We start from the raw sequence: 22,434 nt of genomic DNA, 5'->3' as shown, positions 1-22,434 counted from the left end.
AGTGTATCACACTCTGTGAGGTATTTAAATCATGCCAATGGGTGTATCTACCCTGCAGAGTGTCTGCATGTCCCCATTCCTGGAAATACCTGGTTGGGTTGGCCAGATCTACTTGCAGTGGCTGCCGTGGGGTTGGCATCTCGTGGAGACCTTGCCAGGGAACAGCAGGTTTGGGGGACAGGGAGTGGTGCTGAGGATGCAGATCTGCCCAGAAGTGTCAAGCAGCTTGTCAGGTTTGTGAAAACAGGACAGACAAATGAAGCAGTTGTCTTACTACAAAGCACATTGCCAGGGTAGGGTTTTTTTTTTCCGATGTGGGCCTAAAAACATGTTTTTTGAGTGCCAAAAATGCAACTGACTTCACGGGGACAAGCCCCGTGCGAGCAGAGGGACTCAGAGGGACACTGTGACAGATGGTATCTGTTTCTGCTTACCTGTGTGCTCACCACTTGCTCTGTTAATGCTGAAACGAGGAGGAGGAGGAGGAAGAAGGAAGGAGGAGGGGGCTTTGCTTGCCAGAGGGAGTAAAAGTAATGAATATTTTCCCCAGGCTCACCCAGGAGGCTGTGAATTTGCTGCAGACCAGAAAGCTGTTGAAACTTACTGGACTGTAAGCAAGACTGGAGAAAAGGGATATTTAAAAGCTACCTTCCTCTCATAAAATACAGTGACAGAGATCAAAACCCTTGTTTTCTGAGAGGGTACAGGCAGTGGACACTAAAGATTGGACTGACTTGTTTTCTTGTTACTCGTGCTCGGATCTATTATTGCTGGGTGATGCGTGGGAGACCTATGATGTATGGCAATGTAACAGTGACCAAAAGGTGCTGTGGAAAATTACTTTTAAAAGTGTCTAACAAGTCAGAAGTGTCAAAACCCCCCAGCAGCTCCAGCAGAAGCAGCAAAAATGATAAGGGAAGGAAGGATCAGCGGCCTGGTTGATGTGTTCCCTCCTGGGTGAAGGTGCCTCTGGCAGCTGTGCAGGTCTGGAGGGAAGAGAAAACACCCTCCATTGGTTTGGTTTTTGGTTTATAGTGCCCCAGCTCCTGAGCCAGTGGCTGGATGAGCTGTGGATGGGGGCAGTGTGGAAGAAGAAGAGATGTGAGAATTTGTGATGAGGCAGGAGGTGATGGATGCCCTTGGTGGTCACTGGGCCAGTGCCTTATTTTCTGGTGGAGAAGCTGTGCTGTGTTTGTCTGATCTCTCCTTCTTTCCTTCTCCTGCTCCTCTTTGCTAATGGGAGTATTTGTCTGATCTGGATTCTGTAGCAAGCAGCAGGTCCCACCTGGTGGCAGAGGGCCAGATCCCCAGGTGTCCTGGCTTGAGACCATGCACAGCAGAGGGGGAAGGCCACTACAAGCATATGAAAGATCGCATTATGTATTTTCTTCAAGCAAATAAAACCCAAAGAACCTTTTTTTTTAATGTTTGTACCATTGTCGGTTCACAGTTGGATGCTTTTATCAGCTTGCTGAGCTTTTATTCTGTCTTTACCCAATGGCCTTTTAAAAACATCTGAAGACTTTAAATTCCTCCAAGGACACACAGTGGTAATAATCTCATGTTTATTTGTCAGGGAAAAAATGAAGCCATTTTTCTGGGCCCTAACTATTAGGAGGGTGAATGGGGCCACTTAAAATGTTAACACCATTTGAAGCCAGGAGTGCTCTAGATTCTATTGAACAGAAAGTTTAAGTATAGAAAAAAAAAAGACTCCATAACAGTGGTGTTTCACTTAGTTGTGCAATGTTTTTATTCCCTTTGTTATCATCAGTGAAGAAAAAATGTGGCCTTTAGGTAAACCTAGAATGGTTTTTTTTGGTAGGATTCTCCCTGGTTATCTGGAGTCTCTGTGGAGTTAAATATCAGGCTTGTCACATCTGGAGTGATGGGGAAATTCTAGTGAATACTGATGGAATGTTGAATCAGGATGCAAAGTTGTGTTAATGAGACCCCTGCAACTCAGGACTGTGTGCTGTTAACAGATGGGATCAGGTGATGGCACAGCAGGATCCTGAAGTTGCTTTTTGGTTTTTTTTTTCCTTTTCACTTGATAGACCCAGACTTTGATAATCAAGTCTGTCTGGGACAATGCTGTAATGCTTCCAGTGATATAACTCTTTATGGTTATATAACTCTATATAATGATACAACTCTATCTCAGAGTGTGACAGGGCTATAAAAAGTGTAGTAGTTGCAGAAATACGCACTTATGGCTTGCTAATCCTTGCTAAGCCTATAATTCTGGTCCTTTTTTATCTTTAATAAGTGCAAGTTATTAAGCATATGTAACTAGTTGCACATGGGAACTTTTTTTTCCTTGAGGGGGTATCAATCCTGGTGATAATAGAAGAAGTGGGTGGAGAGATTATAGCATGAAAATAAGGTTTCTACCTTTAGCTGAAGCACAGTGTACCCTGTTGAGTACATCACCTTGACAGTAATCCATCACAGTAATTTAATAGGTTACAATTTGGATATCCTTAACGTGTTTTGATTGCACTTTCTGTGGCTGTAATAACAAGGGTCTCATTGCAAGAGAGACCCACTTGTTCTCATGCTGTTTCCTTTTGCTGTGATCCGCAATTCCACTGCCTTCCAGGTAGCAAGGAGATCACCTCCATTTCTCCATTCTCCTCTGGCTCTAGAGTGCAGCATCCAGGGACTCCTGGGCTGGGAGAAAGGACTTTGGTGTGGGGGGATGACAAGAGAAGTGGTCATTTGCCAGGACACCAGGTGGGTTCTCAAGTGTCAAGAGCAGACAACTCAGTGCAATGATGCTGAGAGATAGTCTCTCTTAGTATTTAGATAGTTAGACAATATTTAGATGAAAAACTATTTTAGATAGTATTTGAAACCATAGATGTGGGATAGGCACAGCTTGCCAGTAACCAGGAAGACCTTCCAAGGTTGCTTTTTTCCTGTTCCTGCAGGACAGGAAACAGGCTGAATAGTCACAGAGGGAGTTGTTTCTTCACTTTCAGGAGTGGTGCTCCAAGGCCTTATTTTCACTCCCCCTTCCCCCTCTGTATCATTTCTTGCTTTGCTACTGCTTGAGACCCACCATGATGAAGAAGAGGGAATTTCCATATCCAGGGTTGTTTAGTTTCCCTCACAGAAATGAAGTATTTTTTTTTCTGAATCTGATACAGCCTTTGGAGCCCTTTGTGTGCTCCAGCAGCAACCCACCAATGCACATTAACTGTCTGCAAGTTTCTGGAAGTTTAATGTGCAATGAAAATGAAATCCCATTGAAATCAAATCTAACCCTGTGAGAAATTGAATTAAACTGGAAGCTGATCTTTAAAGCAGCAACTGTTTGTAGATGGATACACTTTGTATGTAGAAAACTGAACACTCATCAGCCAAATTTAAAACGTAGTGGAGTTTAAAAGTCTGATCTGTCTAACACAGGGCATTCCACTTCACTAAGTTGCTCCTCTGCTGAACCCATGAACTTGTGTGTAACTAAACTATCCCCTCCAGGGAGGCATCCAGTATTGATTTAGAAGAGGCTGAGCATCCACTACATTACTTAATATTTTTTGTGCTTCTCCATTACACTTTTGGCATTAAAGAAGTGTCAAATTAGCCTGGCTTTGGCTTCTTGCAGTGGCATCTTCTTACGTCTTTTTCTCCCACTGTATTAAGAAAGTCCCACTAAGGCATTTACACATATAATCAGCTCATCACTGCGCCTTCATTTGATAAAGTAAATGAGTTCAGCTCCTTAAACCTCTGTCTAGACTGAATTTGGAGGTCTGGTGATGGCAGATACATGGATGTTTTAGCTGCCCTTTAATCCAGCTCATTGGCAGCAGTAGGGATGAAGCTGTGGTGGCCTGGATTTCAGCCTCTCAGGTCCCCAGCCAGTTTCTGCAGCAATTATTGAGGCCAGGTGGGTTCCCAGCTAATTCCTTGTTATTGCCCATTGCTCAGCCTCTCCAAGCCCAGTCCTTACTGTTATGTATCCAAGGAGCAGGTGACTTTTTGCCAAAGCCATTTTCATGCTGAGCTGCTCATCTACCTTTGGATCCTTTTCAGAAGTGTTCTTTGCTTGGGACATTTCCCCCTCCTGTGCTGGCATTACAATTTGCATTGCTTTTCCCTAGATGACTGTTCTCCGTTTAAGATGTATTAGTGGCACGTGCCCAGTTGTCAAGCGCATCCTCCTGCTTGACTGCCCTTGCTGCTGTTTAACATCCCTCTAATCCTCCTGTCATTTGACACTTCTATCAGTCATTTTATAAGGACTTTCAAACCCTGGAGACAAACACTGAATAGAATGCCTGGCCACTGGGGTCCGGAAGGCTCCCAGTATTAAATTTTTATGATTTTCCAATGCTCCTTGTTTGATACTTGCCAAGTAGCAAGTTCTTCACCCATTTAACCTGTAATTTACTGAACTGCATGGTCTCAATATCTCATTGAGAGGGTCACACAGGGTCAATTTGGTGAAGATTGCTGTGCAAGAGGCTTTGGCCACTCTGTGCCTCTGGGGTGATTCAAATGGAGAACCAGGATGAGGTGATGTGATGGGATGAGCACTTTGCTATCTGACCAACTCCTAAAAGCCAGGTGACTGAGACTTACAGTAATTAGAATTATGTTTTTTTTCCCTTCTTCCCAAAATTTGCACCTGGTTTTTTTAATACCTGAAAGTAATTCCCCAGTGGCCCTGTGGATGTGTATAAAGTTTAGCTTTATTTGCAGAAAAGTGAAATGTAAGAACTTGGGCACCGTACATTTAAGGCTATTTGAGAAATAAATTAAAAAAATATATTGTAATTTTAAAATGTCTACCAAGTGTAGTCTAAAGTTATATAAATCTTAGCTCTTCTTATCAGTAGATCTCAAAATGGCTTGCAAATTAGGCAATTAGCATGATCTTCATTTTAAGGAGGAGAAACTGAAGCTCAGAGAGGTAAAATGATATACCCAAGATTACCCATTAGTTCTTCATCCCTGCTGAGCTCCCCAGTGGTTGCAGTGGGTGGATGGTAGCTGGGAAGACAACATTGAGCAAGAAGGGAGGTTGGATGTAAAAATTGTCCCAGGAGTGCAGTGCATTATCAGACAGTGGAACACACAGAATTTCAATTCCGGAAGTTTATCCCAATATTTTGAATTTCATTTTAATAGACTCTCAGTCCAGAAGTATTTTTACTGCATCATGGGAATGATTGAACATTGTTTGACTATTAATCTGTTTATTCAGGAATCCTGTTTATCCCTCTCTCTCTCTCTAAAAATCCAATACTGGGATTATTAAGTTTTTCAAAGAGACAGTGAACTCTTTCAGACGTACTTTGCCTGCAGTAAAGAGCAAACAGCCAGGCATTGTAATGATTTTACTGCTTGAAAATCTAGAAATAGCTGGGATTTATATATGCTATTTATGCCAAAGGATGATCCATGTTACCAGTTGAATTCCACACTTCCTAACTCTGAGCAGTGCTAGTGCTCTTTGCTCTTGTGGCCATGTCATAAATTATATATTATTTAAGCATTATTGCATGTTAACTGTTTCGTGCTTCACAGTAAGATCAGAACAATCTTTCCATGGTTGGGATCTGTTCCCTGTGACCCTGCAGGCAGAAATCAACACAAGCACTGCTGGAATTGCCCTCTGCAATTGTTTTTTGCACCCAGAATATAATTCTTAACCCAGGTGTTTTCCCTGCAGTCTAAGGTAGGGGATAGTTCCCTGTTGCACTGATTTAAAAGTCATCATTATTTAAGACCAGACAAACCCTGACAAAAAGGTTAATTGCAACCCAGTAGAGCTATACTAATGCTTTATTAGGGGGAACTAGTCATGTCTAGGTTTTTCAGAGCAAGTGCACTATAAAGGACACTAACATTTCACCTTGAGATTTTAAACTCTTCATAAACTTTGATGTATGAATTTAGCTTTAAAATAATATAATATAGTTTATGAACGAAATATTTTTTTTTAGTGTGGCTGCTAGCTGGGTGGTTAGATCTGTATTTGGAACTGTACACAAACCCAGTCAGAGAGACTGCAAATTTTCAACTGCTAATTAAATTGTGGTGAGAGTTCTAAGGGTTTTATCCTTTGCATATAGTTATATCTGAAAATATTTTCTGTTTTGTGAGCTTTGTGAGATTGGAAATCCTTCTGATTCCAAGGTTTTATCTCCACATAACCTTTAGGATAGAGTCTTAGATGTCTGTTCCAACCTAAATGATTCAATGATTCTGTCTCATCCCTTCCAGCATCACTTCTGCTTGGGGAAGCCTCCCCTGTTGCACTTTCTTTGGACAGCTTTTACTCTGGTTCTTTTTATGCTCTGCCATACAGTGCAACAGCATCTTGGTCCTGGCTGGCATTTCTCCTTACCCAGGGAAGGCAGCAGAGATGAGGAGGGGCGTTGGAGACGGATGGGGGTGTTTGTGTGCTGGATCCATCCGCAGGGTGTGTTGTTGGGAAGAAGGTTGGTGACCAGAAGGGCAGAGAGAGGTCCCTGTGGCCGTGCAAGGGTGCAGCTGGCAGAAATGTGAAAATGTGAAGTCTCTAAATGAGTCTGGAAAGGATTTTGCACACAGAGAAAGCAGTGAGTGCGGCGGTGGAGGGGAGGTTTTTGGAGAGCAGCTGCCACAGAGCTGTGCCTGTCCCAGCTGTCCAGGGTAAAACAGAAGGATGGATTTGGGATCCCAGGGAGAAAGATGTGTGGGCATAATACTGGTCTGTTTGGAGAAGTAGCTGATGGAAAGGCACATACTGTAGTGAGTAGGACAGTTTGGGCTTTCTGGTGGTGGAGGGACAATAGTGTCAAGTTCTAACCTGGAAAAACAATTTCCCCCTCAGGCACCATCTAATTTCTGTAGTGGTGCATGAACCTAGGGAGTGGCTGAGTGAGATCCTCAGATGCTTTTGGAAAGCCTTTCCTCCTCTGAGGAGGTGTTCAGGTGCTCTGTCTGCTTCACCTGACTATTGCCTACCTTCCCCCCCATGCTCCTGCACTCCCCCAGGCATCCTGTCACAGCATCAACAGCTTCAACCAATGTCACAGCACCTGAGGTTTAGAAAAAACACCTATTTAAAAAAAAAAAAATTAGTTCTCCTGTTTTTATTTCTCTTTAGAGAAACCTCTGGCTCAGCTGTTGTGTGAAGGATGCCACAAAGTCATCTCTGTCAAATTGGCAGTCCTTTTTAGGGCAAGAGACATGGAGAATACTTTGTGGATGTAAAACATTTAATTGTGTCTAAAATACATGGAGGAAGAAGAAAGTTGCATGCCTGGAAGGGCAGTGTTACAGCTGGGCCAAGGCAGAGACTAGTTTAGCTCATGTCTATCGGCATACTTGCTTTATGTCCTATTCCTGTAACTGTTAAACCTCCAGTTTGTTGTGACTGCAGAAATTTTAATGTGAATAATGGATAGAAACAGGGAAATATTTTGCTCAGTTCCTGTTTAAGAGATCTTTGTTTTGGATCCTGAGAATAAATGCAGATCTTGAGGGTTGTTTTTTAAAGCAGGGGAACAAATGCTTTTTGTTTTGTCCCTGAATGAGAAAGTAATTAAAGAGAACCAGGGGAAACAATCATTTTATGTGTCTGCTATTCCAGAATTTTCCATTCGAGGTAGGTCACGTCTTTGTCTGGAACCACCAGTTTAACTTCTTGTAAAGAGGAGCAGCTGCTGGCCTGATCTGGTGTGTGATCTGATGCTGCTGCTACTTTTTTCCCCAGGAATCTGAGTGCAATGGTGCGAGTTCAGGGTGCTATTTTTCAAGTGGTGCTCTGGAATAAAGACACAATCCAGCTGAGCTGAAGAGAGCATCAGAAGTGTTGTATTTTCTCACGAGTACGGTTTTGTTTCTGCCCCTCTTGCACCTGCTATTTGTGCAGCTCATTTACTCTTTCCAGACTGAAAATATCTGTGAGGACAGGCGGTCACTAATACTTGGGATAAAATTATCATTCTTTTCAAGTCTCTGTCTATAGAGGAAAAGAAAGGAGAGAATCGTTTGAAGAAACATTGACAGCAGTAGGCAGCTATGCAAATTTTCCCTGGTCTATTTAAACATACACATCGGTTTTAAATATAATTCTGAACTTGTCTAGTCTACAACAAGGTCAAGAAACAGAGACATGTACCCTGTGCAGATTATTTCAGACACGAGGCAGCCTGTATACATTTTCACCTTCCCACTCATAACCCAGCATGTTGCTGTTGCTGTGTTTTTGATTCTCTTGGGTTGTAAATAGGAAACAAAAGAACCAGGTACTTTTTTCACACTATTGCAGATGGATAGATTGGAGCAGGTAAAATAATGCTGGACTTGGTGCCGAATTGGAGAAAAAAGTCATGTTAGTGTATTCTGTGCTTCTAATATCCCGAATCATGGGCTTCACAGGGCTGAAAGAAATGTGAAAATGTGACGTCTCTAAATGAGGCTGGAAGGGTTTTGCAAAAGGTCTGCTCTGGCACAAAGCAAAGCTTTGGTCAGGGTGGAGAAAGGACATGATGAAATGGTTTGTCCTGTGAAAGGAAGAGGTCAGACCAGATGAGCAGAGTGGTAACCTTGAATGCTAAAATTGTGGCTTCTTTCTTTCACATGTCATTGATGATCTCACATGGTAGTAAAGGAGGATTTGAAAAAAATCGTAGTTTTTCCTTTTTTTTTATTTTTACAGCAAAAGGGTTGCTGTTGTCTGGTATGCTGCTTACTGCTCCATCTTGCAGGACAGATGCTTTTCTTACCTAAAACAGTGACAAGGGATTTCTTAACAGTTCTGTTTTTATAAGAGAGGCATTTTAAACCCCGTATTTTTATGAGTGGGATCTCTCAGCCTGCAAAGCACCATGACAAAGGATTTCTAGAGAGTACATGAAGCCATCACCTGTCATTGCCAGCTCCTGACTCTTCTCCAAATCCTCCTCTAGCTGGACACAGTACTGCAGGAACTGGCCTCACCAGTGAGGAGGAGATGGGAGGGTTCACCTTCCTGGATGTGCTGGTGGTTCTGTGTCTAATTCAGCCAAGGATTTCCAGCATGGACACATTCAGCTTGGACCCTTGGGAATCCCCAAAGCATTTTCTGCCAAACCACTTTCCAGCATGTATTGGTGTAGGGGGTTGTGCTTCCTTAGGTACAGGGCTTTGCACTTCTCCCTGCTGGTGTTCCTGTCAGGAGTTGGAGTAGCTGACAGCCCTGAGATGTGAGTGACTGGGGCTGTATCCAGCAGTTTGTCTGGGGTGGTTTTGGCTTTGCTGAGTACTTTTCCATCACTCTCATATCAGCTGCGAGGCAGGATGACGAAATAAAGATTTGCGACTGGGCCATATTTGTCCTTCTGGACCACAGGGAAATATTTTTCCAGGGGAAGAAGACAGTGACTGTGCGCATGTGTCTGTGAGTACCTGCCCAGGTCTGGAAGTGGATGAACACCTTCCTGGAGGAGAGCTGCTCTCTTTCCCTGGTTCTTGCTGTGTGTTTGCAGTGACCCAAAAGAAATCACCTGGGTGCACTGTGGCCTCCAGCAATTACTAGAAATGCTGGGGCAGAGCTGTCATGATGCTGTTACCAGGCTCACTTGCTCCTTGAAATTGCTGGTTTAGAAAGATAAAGAACAGTTCTGACTTCTGTCTTAAAGGTGTCTCCTTCCTGCAGTTTTATAGACAATTAGGAAAAGAAAAGGCACAAGGATTTTTTTCTAGAAATTAATAGTTCATAGATCACTGTAGTCTGCCTTGACCTTGTTTAATACAGAAAGTGCATATTCCTAATTGAATATCCCGGTGAGCTCCAGAGGCATGAGACATATCCAAAGCTCACATTTCAAGTTTACATTTGAAAAGTTAATAAAATGCTTCTATTTTTTACCTTTTCCCAGTGAATTTTTTATGTGCATTTTTGAGGTCATGTATAAATAGCCAGACACAAACGTTTGTGCAGTGCTGGTGGCGTGTCATGATATTTTGAGCTGTTCTGATTGTTAAATGATGAACAGTGGATTTACATTTGTGTGATTACGATATGTATGTGGTAAATGGCAAAGCTAAGTTGTACATAATTTTTTTTCTTGAAGTTTTACTGTCTTTTCTGTTCCCTGCTCTTTATTTCCTCTCCCTCAGGGCTTCCCTTAACTTTCCAAGTCCCTGACTCCTAACAGCAAAAGGCATTTAAAAATAAGCCTAGCATTGGCACAGGTTGCCCAGAGAAGCTGTGGATGCCCCATCCCTGGAGGTGTTCAAGGCCAGGTTGGATGGGGCTTGGAGCAACCTGGTCTGGTGGAAGGTGTCCCTGCCCATTGCAGGGGTTTGGAACTAGATGATCCTTAGGGTCCCTTCCAACTCAAACCATTCTGTGATTCTATGATGATTCTAAAGTAGAAATGTTGTGTTTCCTTTCTCAGATGTGAGTATTTCCCCCAATTTTCACCTGCTCAGCATTCAAATTAAATGAAAGTTAAACCTTCTCCTGAACCCTTTTCCTGTCCATAACTTGTTTGATATTTTATCCACATCTCTCTGGTAAAAAAATGACATTATACCTGGCTAAACTGAATGTTGAGCATCTCCTTTGGTGTCCTTGGGAATATGCTTCCTTCCTGAAGATACTTGGATTTTCAATTTTCCTGCTCAATACTGAGGTGCTGCACTGCTGAAAATCCTGGTGTTTTCTTTGCTGCACCCATCTACCCCATCCACTGATGCATCCACACCCTCACATTTGGGTGTTTTTCCAGCAGGAATGACTTGGTGACACGTTCCTGGGTTGGTGCTGCTGTCAGTTACCAACTGCTCCTTGCAGGGTGCTGCAGGAAAATGTTCCTCAGGGGCATCCCAGTGTGTGGGTATCAGGCTACAATTAAAGCAGCTGTTTATCATTAGTGTAATAGCTAAATGTATTTCTTAATGCCATTTAAAATCAAGTTCTTAATTTTACTTTAAAGGCTTAATGATTTTTTTTTTTTTTAAGTCTGAAGCATTGCTTCTGGTGCTGTCTTTTTTATTTTTAAGATTTTTTTTTTTTGTCCGTGAAGTTTAGTTGGGGCAAAAACCAGTAAGGACTTAAGGATCAGACTTCTGGGGCTGCTCCAACTGTCTTGAATTAGCAGGAGCCTTCCTGTAGCTGGAGAGGATTTTCCTTCAGCAGGATTTGCAGACTTGGGAAGCCCCTGCCTGAGCTTCAGTGGCTTGGAATTAGATTTCAGCAGCAGAGTATGTCCCCAGAAGGCTGAAAACACGATGTCATCCGTCTAACACAATGTCTCTAGAAGGCAGAAGAAAGAATGTTTGGATTCCCCTCACATTTACCCGTGTTTGCGTTGAAGGAGCAGTATTTTTCCTCTTTTGCAAGGTCTTTAAGCCTGGAGCCTGAAGCTGCTCCGTGCGGCAATTTAGAGAAACTGTTCAGGTCTGAGACTGAATATGGTCGAGCACAAAGGAGATTTACTAGCACTGGATGAGGCCTGAGCAGTTGTGACATGATTTCTGATGTGGTTTCCTTCTTTTCCTGCAGGTTGGACGAAGTTTGCCCGGCTGACGCGGGCGCTGACCAACAGCCGGAGCGTCCTGCAGCAGCTGACGCCGATGAACAAAGCTGAGGTGGTGCACAAGCACTCCCGCTTAGCTGAAGTAAGTGAGGTGGACACCAGCCTGATCCCTTCCTAGGGCAGGGGGGGAAGAAAACCCACCCTAATTCCCCTTGTTAAATTAATATTCTTAGAGGAAAATATTTCCCGACTCTGATTTTTCAGCCTCGCCTCTACTTGTCCTAAAGCAGCACGACGTGGCAAGCCCATGTTTATAGGACAGGTCATAAAAGAACTCTCTGTAGGACACTTTTACTTAAATGGCCTGTGCTGCTTTGGGCAAGTTTGGAAATATATCCTCTGAGAGAAGGCAGGTTACAACCACTCCTCCCCCACCAGATTCGGGAAAAAATGAATTTTCCTCAAAGGAAAGTGAAAAAGATAAAAACTATTTATTTAACAAACACACAGGAAAAGGATAATGATGCTAATTAATAAAACCTCTCGCTCTGCTGAGAGAAACCTGGGAAAATTTCAGAGGCCTTCTGTAGATCTCTCTCTCTCCCCCTCCTTGGAGCTGGGACGGGGTGGTGGGCCCACCTCCAGGGCCAAGGCCTCGGTGGAAAGTCCTCCCAATGTATTCTGATGTTGAAACAGTCCAGCAGGGAAAAAGGGAAAAAAACGAAGTCCCAGGAAAACCAAAGTTCAACTCTCCAGAGGAAAAGGAGCTGAAAAACTGGCCAAAAGCTGGCTGGAAAGAAAGCAAGCCGGGTGCTTCCTCCCACTCCTCTCGCCGCTGCAGCTGAACGCAGAGAACCTTCTCTATCTCTGTGTCCTTGAAACATGAAAACAAACTGCAAAACTGCTTTGGAAAAGTACACTTTTCTCTGCCCCCTCTCAGGCTCAGTTTAAAGGCATAGAAAGGCACAAAATTAATTTCTGGGCATAGAACAGCGATATGGGACGCACATCATAAAGTCACCCCAAGACATGGCCCTATTTCTGTGCATACAGTCCTCAGCTTCCTGGCTGTCCCTTGACTTGGCGTGCACAGTGTGCTCCTCTAGGTCCTGTCTCACAGTGATGTGGAACCAGGATTGATGTCCTCGAGTCCCTCTCCCAGGGAAATGGGACTGTCTGAGAAACCTCTTTGGAAGCATCCCTGTCTGGGTCCCCATGGACTCATCTTGACTTTCTTGCCAAGCCATTCCTGCAGTATTTCCCTCATCACTTTTATCTTCAGAACTGATGAAGTGAACTCTCTGGGAGGTTGCAAACATCTCCTTAACAGTGCAGGTGGTGCAACAAGTGAATACCTTCAGGTTAACTGATGAAACAGAGGTACTGCTTTCATCTTCATGTCCATTGGTAGTGAAAAATAAATGTGTCAAAAACGTAAGGTCAAAATACATAGGCTACTGTAAATGACAGCCCTTGTGCCAGAGAATTTGTCCTGTAGAACAGATAGCAGCTTTAAATGTTTGGTGGGTTTTTTTTGTTGTTGTTGGTTTTTTTTTTTTTTCCATTCCCTTTCTGGTTTTAGTGAACTTTGATAATAAAAACTCAAATAATGAGAATGGAAACCCCCAGTTTTCAGGGGTTGTCAGTGTGATGTTTTCCCCTGAATGATCCCATATTGGTGTGGGATAAACGCTGGATTACTGACACCTCGTGCTTTTTAAATTCATGACATTTCAGTGTCCTGTAATTCCAGTTATATCCATTCTTGGTTTAGTCTGGAGAAGGGAAGACAGGAGAAGATACGGTAAAAATATTCAGAAGAGTCTAAAGCAGCTGCATAGAATGAGGGAGGAAATTGTTCACCAGGATTGCTATAGCTAGAGGAAAAAGAAATGGCATTAGGTCACAGCAAGGAAAATTTAGATCAGTCAGCAGCAAAACCTCAGGTAAAGGAGTAGGTGTGCTCAGGAATAGGTGGGGTGAGGTTGTACTCAGGAATTGTTGCTTGGAGAGTGTGCAAACTCCTCTCTTAGAAGTAGTTAATGGCTGGAAAGTGCTTTGTAGGCAAAGTGCTGTGAGGAAGGCAGGCTGAGTGGAGGTTCACCATTGCTGTACAGGCCCCATTTTCCGTATTTCTGTGCCTGAGCAGGAGCATTATCTTCATAGCTCATCCCTTGCAGAATATCCTGCTCACCTGATCAGACCTAACAGTTATCAGTCATTTTCATTAGCTGTACACAGGAATAATTCAGACAGTCTGTGGTGAATGCAGCTGACTAACAAGATACTGTGTATTCTTTGGTGATTTAAAATTAAAAATTCATGCAGCATGAAAGAAATAATCATTATAGTTCAGTGGTCTCCACAGCCACTTGCCACCCACTCACCATGTCAAACTCAGCATGATATTATGTTAAGAATAATAATTATGCTTTTACAGTACCGTGGGAGCTCCCGAGCACTCCACCACCAGAGGCGCAGGCAACTATCAAGCATATGTTGATCGCATTCTGCTTGAGCCCTAAGTAGCTTATTTTTCCAGCTCTAGTGAGGATGTTTCCAGCTCCTGCCTCAGTGAACAAGGCAGGGAACAAACAGGCCTGAAGAAACCAGGGAAAGAAGTCCGAGTGCTGATTTATCGGTGAAGTGTTGGACACTGATGAGTCCAAAGAGATAACTGGAGATAACGACCAAGTTATGAGGCAAAGCCAAAATGGTGTGTTAAGTGCAGGTGAAAATTTTGGCTTTGAAAGAAATTTTCACAAGGCTGCTGTGAGAAAATGATTGTGTCGATCACTGCTTTAATTCCAAGGAAAAACCCATGGATCCACCAGCAAGTTCAGTGTGCCCCAGTGGTTACAGGAGTATAGAAGTGCTGATAGTCACTCTGTCCTGGGCACTGGGGGAGGGACACCTGGAGTTTGATATTTTTATGGGTCTCACCAAGGCTTTGGCATCTGTGGGTGTCTCTGGCAAGTGCCATTGAGACCACACCACTCCACAGAGGGCTTTGTGTTACACTGGAGCTGGTGTGACACGAGGCTGTTGGCAAAGGGAGCAGCCATGGGCTCCTGGAGGTCTCTGCTTCTCTCTCACCACTGCCTGTGTAGTGGGTCCAGTGCTCTTCTGGCCATGGATAAATTTGTGAAATTCTACTGACTCTGTAGAAAACAAATGGCTAATTAATGTAACAAGTTAGTTTTTTGTTGTGTCAGCTCAACTGAATTTCCTTACAGATCGTGATTGCTAAATATGACCTTAGGGAGGATGGGAACAGGTAGGTAGAAGCAGATTTGCATCCCTTCAGCCTGACATTGGCCCAGATTGGACATCTTGGGAAGCCACATCCCCCATCACAGAATGAGGGAGGTTGCTGTTGTTGTCCCTTGGTTATTCCTGAAGAACAGATTTTCAGCAGAGCCAGACTTTTACTGTCTGATCTCAGTAACAGCTTTCTCTTAAAAACATCTAGAAGACAAGACTGCAAAGAATTAATGGAGAATCCCTATCTGTGGTGCTTGAGTTCATATTCTTAGTTGTTACACAGTTTATTCAGAGCCATTTACTCCTCTCCATGGAGGAAGCATCCTATGTTTGATCAATTTCACACATCTGAGGCTGCTGTTTTCCATCTGACTGTCCCTGGACATATGGTGCATCAGCCCCAGTATGGGACAGGTGTAGGGCTGAAATGAGTTTTAAAGTTGCTGTAATTATATATTTTATCCCATACGGACTTCAGATGCCCAAATGTATCCCCAAATGGATCTTCCAGTTGTCAGTGCAATATATTGCCACGTGTGTGTTCCTTTGTGCCTTTGTTTCTTGTGTTGCACTGAGATAAAAGGTAATTAGATTAGCTGGGAATGCATTAAGTGACTTTGGCTTTGTTTTTGCTGTGTTTCCAGTTCCACAATTTTACAACAGTGAGAATGCAGGAGATTACAGCCTTATCAGAAAAAAAAAAGAGAAGTAATTACAGGAAATAAAAGAGAGCCCACTAGTGATACTGAGCTTGTGGGAGCAACAACGTTTTGAAGAAAGTAGGAAGGAAGAATGATATAGGCTGGGTGGTAGGGCAGAAGTTGTGCACATGATGCCTCATTTTAGGAGGTTGGCCAGCAAGGCTGGAGTCTGTTTCACCTTTGATAGGGTGTTGCTCTGGCTCAGCAATGGTTTAAAAAAGAGGTCAGGCACAAAGAATTAGTCTCGTAACAATTCCAAGTATGAATACTCATGTTTAGATTAAGTGTTAGGAAGAAACTCTTTACTCTGAGGGTGGTGAGGCACTGGAACAGGTTGCCAGAGAAGCCGTGGATGCCTCATTCCTGGAAGTGTTCAAGGCCAGGTTGGATGGGGCTTGGAGCAACCTGGTCTAGTTGAAGATTCCCTGCCCATGGCAGGACGGTTGGAGATAGATCATCTTTTAGGTCCCTTCCAACCTAAACCATTCTGTGATTCTGTGTTCATAACTGCAGAACATAAGCTGGTGTGGCAGTACCCGAAACCTCTTTATGGAGCCTCTCTTCCCTTGCTGTTGGCATGGTTTCCCCTCAGTCCGTCTTCAAAGACCTCCCTTTTTGCAGGAGTATCCTCAGATGCCATGCTGCTCCCTTTCATTGAGTGATAGCTGCCTCCACACATTCTAAATAAATCAGCTTAGAAACTGCAGGTTGCTTTGCAATGTCCAACGAGTACAGACCCATCTCTGCTGCTCCTCACAGAAATCCCTAAGACCCCTTATTGGATCCTGTTCACTGCAAACAGTAACATTTGCCTCTCTGCCTCTTACAGGTTCTCCAGCTGGGATCTGATATTCTTCCTCAGTACAAACAAGAAGCTCCAAAGACTCCACCACACATTATACTCCACTATTGTGCTTTTAAGACCACCTGGGACTGGGTCATCTTAATTCTAACCTTCTACACAGCAATCATGGTTCCATATAACGTGTCCTTCAAGACAAAGCAGAACAACATTGCCTGGCTTGTGCTGGACAGTGTTGTGGATGTTATTTTTCTGGTTGACATTGTTTTGAACTTTCACACGACCTTTGTTGGCCCCGGGGGAGAGGTTATATCTGATCCCAAGCTCATACGGATGAACTACCTGAAGACGTGGTTTGTGATTGATCTTCTGTCCTGTTTACCATATGACATCATCAATGCCTTTGAGAATGTGGATGAGGTAAGTGACTGTAGTCTGTCTCAAAAGGATTATTTTAATTAGGGATTAATTTAGAAGCTCGTTTCCAGAGAGGCAGCTCCTGCTCTGTGCAAATACAGGGGGCTGGTCTTGAGCTGCTGGGATTTACCAACAAGGCATTCCTGTGTTGGAGAAGAGGTGCCTTATGATTCCAGTACCATGTGTGGATGTTTTCTTTAGTGATGGGGGTTTTAGAATTGCTTGCTTGTCATCCAAAAGCGTTGGTGCAAGTCCCTATCAAAGTGGGTGGGGCCAGTTGGGACATCCCCTGTCGCAGCCTTCCTTGTCCGCTCAGTCTTTGGGCAGTTCTAACCCGTTGCAGGGCTTGATTACAATTCTGTATCTGCTCTGGCTGAAGCTGGTGGCAAATTTGCCACTTATATGAAAATAGGCTCTGAATGAGCACTTTTTAAAATCCGGCCCTAGGATTACCGGATTACCTTTTGAACCGGGCTGTAATTTCTTTTTTTTTTTTTTCCTTTTAACATGATTTTAAATGTTTGATTGACAGGGAGATTTATTTCCATTTTTTTTGGTACAATTCTTCAACTTCAGCTGAAATTTGAGAAACTGTTTGAGGAGAAAAAATATAAATATCTTAGATGGATGCTGAATTAAAGCTTTTTAACTGCTGAGTGTGTTAACATTTATGCAGTTGAGCTTGTGGCCTAAGCTAATACAGAAAACAAGCAAGAACTACAACAAACAGTGCATGCACGAGTCAGTGTAGAGGAATTCATTATTAAAATGCAACTGTAATGGCTTTAGGACTTGTTTTAATTTTTCTCTAGAGCTTTTTATCTTCAGGGCCATAGAGAGAAGAAAAAGCCTCAGTTAATTTTTTAACGTTTTAACAGTTTTTCCTTATAATGTCGTTTAGTGGGGTTTTTTGTTTGTTTGTTTTTTAATTCTCAATTCTGCACTTATATATCCTCACTATAGAAAATCCACATTCTTTTTTTTTCTTTTAATGCAGGCTTTGCTACAAATTTTGTAGAGCTCCTTTAAAATTCCATCCCTGCCTCTGTGCTGAGTTGCATCTTTTGACATTGTTCCATTTTATTTATAGCAAATATGACAGAAGTGGTAATACTTGCAGCTTAAATTCCAGATCCTATGAAGGCTGCCCATCTGAAACCAGGTTGTACAGTAAAGCTGTGTAAGAAGGTGATGTTAGCAAGGTTGTAAATGTAGTACATCTTTTTAAAAAAGATAACCAATTTCAGTCAGAGGAACCTGATTTTTATAAAAAATGCAGCATTATCTCCTGATTTTTGTGCTCTAATATGTAAAACAAACAGAAAATTTCTGTGCCCAAGCAGTACAGATTTAAAGGATGAGCTTATCCTCTAACATTCACATGGGAAATAAACCATCTGCAATATTTGTGACAGGGAAGAGGATCTTTACACAGTGCATTGTAATTGAGACACACCTAAAGTGGCAAATGTTAATCAAAATGTAATAACAGTAGCAAGGTATCATGAACCAGTGATCCTAGAGCAGCTGTCATTTCCCTTCAAACAAATGAAACATAACTCCTTTTTAATAAAGGAGCCAACAGTAAGATTCCCTTGTCATGAAGAGCTGTGTTAGGGCTCTGGAGCCTCCAGCAGGTACTGGTGTATATTTACTTGAGTTCAAATCCCTCCAGCTCCAGCTTTCCCTAATGTCTGAAAAGAATTGAAGTGATTTTGAGAACAGGTAGGTAAACAGCCAGCCTTTCCTCCTTGGGTCTACATTTTCCCTTCCCCTTTCCCTGTCTTTCAGGGGAGATCTTTTTATTTTTCTGTGATATGTCTAAATTTGTGACATTTAAGTCCTTTGAGCTGGTCTGTGTGTTCTGGGTGGTTGCAGTTATTAATGCTCTTTATTTGTTTTTTAACATTTATTTTAATGGTACTACTTGTCTGGGATTTGACTTTTTTGCCCCCCAGCAGCAGTGTGTTCAAACACTGTTCACAGGTGAAGAATAAGTAAATCTATAATCTTAATTTGGGAGAGATACTCTGATTAAAAGCAATGTTTCTCATTAGAAAGCAGGTGTTTCCTTCTTAAGGCAAGTAGGAGAGAGAAGAGTTCTTTTGCCTCGTGATTCTGGTAGGTTTTAGCTCTGTGTCTTGGCCCTGGGGTTGGATAAAAGCATTAAAGTTGATGATGGTGGTATTCCAGATAAAGTTGCAGAGAATGAGCTTAGCAGTAAAGACCTTGGGTGCAGGTCCTGGTGCTCTTTGAGTTCTTGGCATAGTGGCGAGGGATGGACTGAAACCAGAGTGAGCAGCCCTAAAAGCCAGCTGAGTGAAAGGTGACATTCCAAATTTCCCTTGTTTTTCCCACATCCAACCCTCGTTGTCCCACATAAAGCATCAAATGCTTCTTTGCTAGTTGTTAAGGAGCTCGATGAGAAGGGGGAATACCATTGCAGGAGGTTTCTTTTCCTCCCTGTGGGCAGATCTCTCACACATAAAGAAGGATATGGCCAAGAAAGTTTGGGATTTTGTCTCGACATTGTAGATGTAGACTGCTCTATGTGATACAGGTGCTTAAAGTGAATGAAGATGCCTTAAGCACCAGAGTGCTATTTATGATGCCAAAATTAAGGAGATAAATTGAAAGATTAACAAAAAAAATCAGTTTGAATAAAGGAAATGTGTGTTTTCTTACCGAGGGTTGTAGTTCTTCAAATGCAGCCAGTCTTGGCCACAGTAGGAATGGTGTCATTTCCCTTGTAGACAGCATTAGGTCAAGGCTGGAGTTCCCACCTGAGACCAACATGACTGCAAATCAAAGTTATTTTGTTGTTGAGTGCATGTAGAGCCTCAGCAGAAGGATTTGATGGAGAGGATTATGACACACAAATTGAGAACTGGGGGGGATTAAGATGATTTGAGGAAGAATTAGAGGTGTAGGTTTCCAAGCCTGGAGCTACAGAGCCAGGCTGTTGGAGTCTGCTGAGGGGATTGGGATGTGTGACAGGGAGGGGGAAAGGTAACATAGTGAAAGACACTTTGCACAGCACAGAGTGATCTAAATTGATGTGATGGATGAGGAATTAAGTGGCTACGTGATATTGAAAAGGTAGGAAAACAAGGTAAAATAGGCTGGAGAAAAATGAACTGAGAGAAAGTGGAATGAATCCTAGTGGGATACCTGATTTAGGAAACTTGGTAGGATGATAGTCCCAGAAATCAGAAAAATGCACATCTTTTCTAATTGGGCAGCATTTCCTGCACTGAAATATGTTCTGGCTAAAGCAAAACCATACAGAAAACCTTTCCCATATACAGGTGTGAGAGGGGACAGTACAGTACATACTGAGGAATCCAAGCAGTTTTCAAGGAACAAGCCAGAGCAGGGTGTGTGTGCTCAGTCTCTGAAACTTGGCTGATTTTTTTAAGTATAAGAGTTCTCTGGAACTTCAGATTTACTCTAAAAGTGTCTGTCTGTCTCTTCTTTCACATTAAAAAAAAAAAAAAGCCACAAAACTTTGGAGTAATGGGGAATATGATGTTTGGATCCAAAGATTTTGGCCCTGTGAAGTTCCTGTTGGTATTAAGCTGTGAAGTGTGTGGTGACTGGAAATTGGTTTTTTGTCTTGGACTTGTATGTTGTTTGTCTAATTTTTCTGCTTTCTAATTTTCTTTTCCCCGAGTAATGAGCTGTATGTAACAACTCTTCCATTGCTGTATGCACCAATTTATAAAATTTATAAAATCATGACTCCCTGCTTTTGAAGCTGGACAATTGTGGTACCTCAAGACTAAGCCTTTGTATGTGTTCTGCCTATTAGAGAGATAAATATCTGACCTTTGTCAGTCTGGGCTACTGAAAGGTTGTTTGTAACCATTTGTTCCATACAAGTCAGAATTATCAGACTCACATTGTGATGAAATTCGCAGCAAATGAGTCTGCAGGTGCCTGAGAATGCTGATCAGATATGGTCAAACTATACACAGCTCCCTTGGGGACCACATGCATCAATTGCCATCCCAGGGCACCAGGATGTTGGGCAGGTGTTTGGCTCTTGTCCTTACATGCATTTGAGCCTCTGCAAATGAGTATTTTGAATAAATATTCCCCAAACTAGGTGGATGGACAAGCTTTTGACCAAATGGAAAATGAGTCTACAAATTAAGGGTTAAATTCAGCTGAAAAAGCCTCTTACTATTTTGAAAAATAAGATTTGGGGGTTTTTTGGTTTGTTTATTTGTTTGTTTGTTTTCTGGGAATTTTTACTGAGATTCCTGAATTTCTCAGTTTGTCATGAAACAAAACTTAGAAGCTTGGTCTCTGCCAGAAACATGGTCCTGAAATGACCTGTCACATACTGTGAAGAAAGGGACACGAAGTCAGGGTGGTACACAGAGATAGCCAAATAGATGGTTTCCAGATGAGTTGTATAAAAGATCCTTTCTGCAAAAATTAATTTTCGCAAGCCAATGGCTGGAAGTGAAAGCAGAGAAATTGAAATGACCTAAACCAAAATCCTGTGCCTGTTGCTTAATAATGTAAGACTACATGACCCAGTGGCCTTTAAAATTTAGTGATCTGTGCAGGGCATATTAAAGCATGGAGTCCTTGTAATTGTAATTTTCTTTTAATTACTATTATCGATCTACTTCAGCACCGTCAGAAACTTCTTTGTATCACTGCAATTAATAGAAACTAAAATTGCAATGTCTGTAAATTGAGAGCAAATAAAAGCTGCTAAAGCTGGTGTAGCCATGTTCACACCTGCAGTGCTTTACTCCAAACATTCCCTTTGTGGGAGGTATTTGAAGGAGGGTTTTTGGAGGAAGGAATGTGAGTGGTGTATGCAAGGTGAAGATAAATTGGTGTGTTTCAAGAATAGGACTTTGGCTAGAAGTACAGTCTATGGCTAGGTACTTTTTTTAAATCCAGGTGGTTGACATGGAGAAAATAATTCCCAGAACTAAATCCCTGGAACCAAGTGTTAAACTATGAGGAAAATTCCTAGCAATGTAATGACAGAAGCACTAACCCCGGGACCTGGCATTTCCCCCTTTGTTATGCACTCAGAAGACAATTAAATATGAAGAATGCTGTTGTAGTGTGTGAAAAACCACAGTATAGTAATACAATGGCATAGGTATGGTATCCAAATATAAATGTATCCACTGAAGGCATACATTTTGTAGATTTTCAACCATTTGCACCCCTTTCACTTATTCACTTCTATCACTCCACTGCACTGACTTACAGAATTGGACCTCTTCTCTTTGGCTTTTATTCTTAAGGTTTTATTGAAGTACTTCCACAGTTTAATTAATCAGCTTTAAATTTTTTAAAAAATTAATTAACCAGCTACTTTAATGCTGTACAAGGCCTGGGGTATTTCTGCAGCTTTCCCTGTGGAGACACATGAATGTCTTCATGATGTGAGGGGCAACTTGTGAGAGGAAAGGAGCTGAGCCAGAGCCAGTGCAGGGGGTCGTGGGTGACCTGATAGCCTCATGCTGCACCTCTCTAATGTGGGTTATGGCATACTGAACTGAAAATAAACATCCCAGGGGTCTTCTTTTTTTTTTCTTTTTTTTTTTTTTTTTTTTTTTTAATGTGATGTGCATATTAGGGAGAAGCAGATGTTGTGTACAAGCCATTTAAATCAAATCTTCAGTCAGAGCTGTATAAGCTGATACAGAGTTCAACAGAGGAAATCGTGTGTGGAGCACTTTCAAGGGAAGCTTGGAGTCCTGAGTGATCCCTTTTGCTCACAGAGCAGGGGAAGGTTTACAAG

At 42.4% G+C, this 22,434-nt stretch overlaps 1 protein-coding gene across 1 annotated transcript in view; it reads left to right on the top strand.

Moving 5' to 3' along the window:
- Window positions 1-22,434, top strand: part of KCNH5 (potassium voltage-gated channel subfamily H member 5) — a 162,568-nt gene that overhangs the window by 27,264 nt on the left and 112,870 nt on the right. The window contains exons 5-6 of the mRNA XM_039552922.1: window positions 11,498-11,613; window positions 16,266-16,658. Coding sequence (XP_039408856.1) covers window positions 11,498-11,613; window positions 16,266-16,658 — 509 coding nt within the window. The remainder of the gene's footprint in view (window positions 1-11,497; window positions 11,614-16,265; window positions 16,659-22,434) is intronic.

This window comes from Corvus cornix, chromosome 5, assembly GCF_000738735.6.
Source record: "Corvus cornix cornix isolate S_Up_H32 chromosome 5, ASM73873v5, whole genome shotgun sequence".
NCBI classification, from domain to species: Eukaryota; Metazoa; Chordata; class Aves; order Passeriformes; family Corvidae; genus Corvus; species Corvus cornix.
Note: the sequence above shows the minus strand (reverse complement) of the source record. Positions and strands in the feature narration are given on the sequence as shown.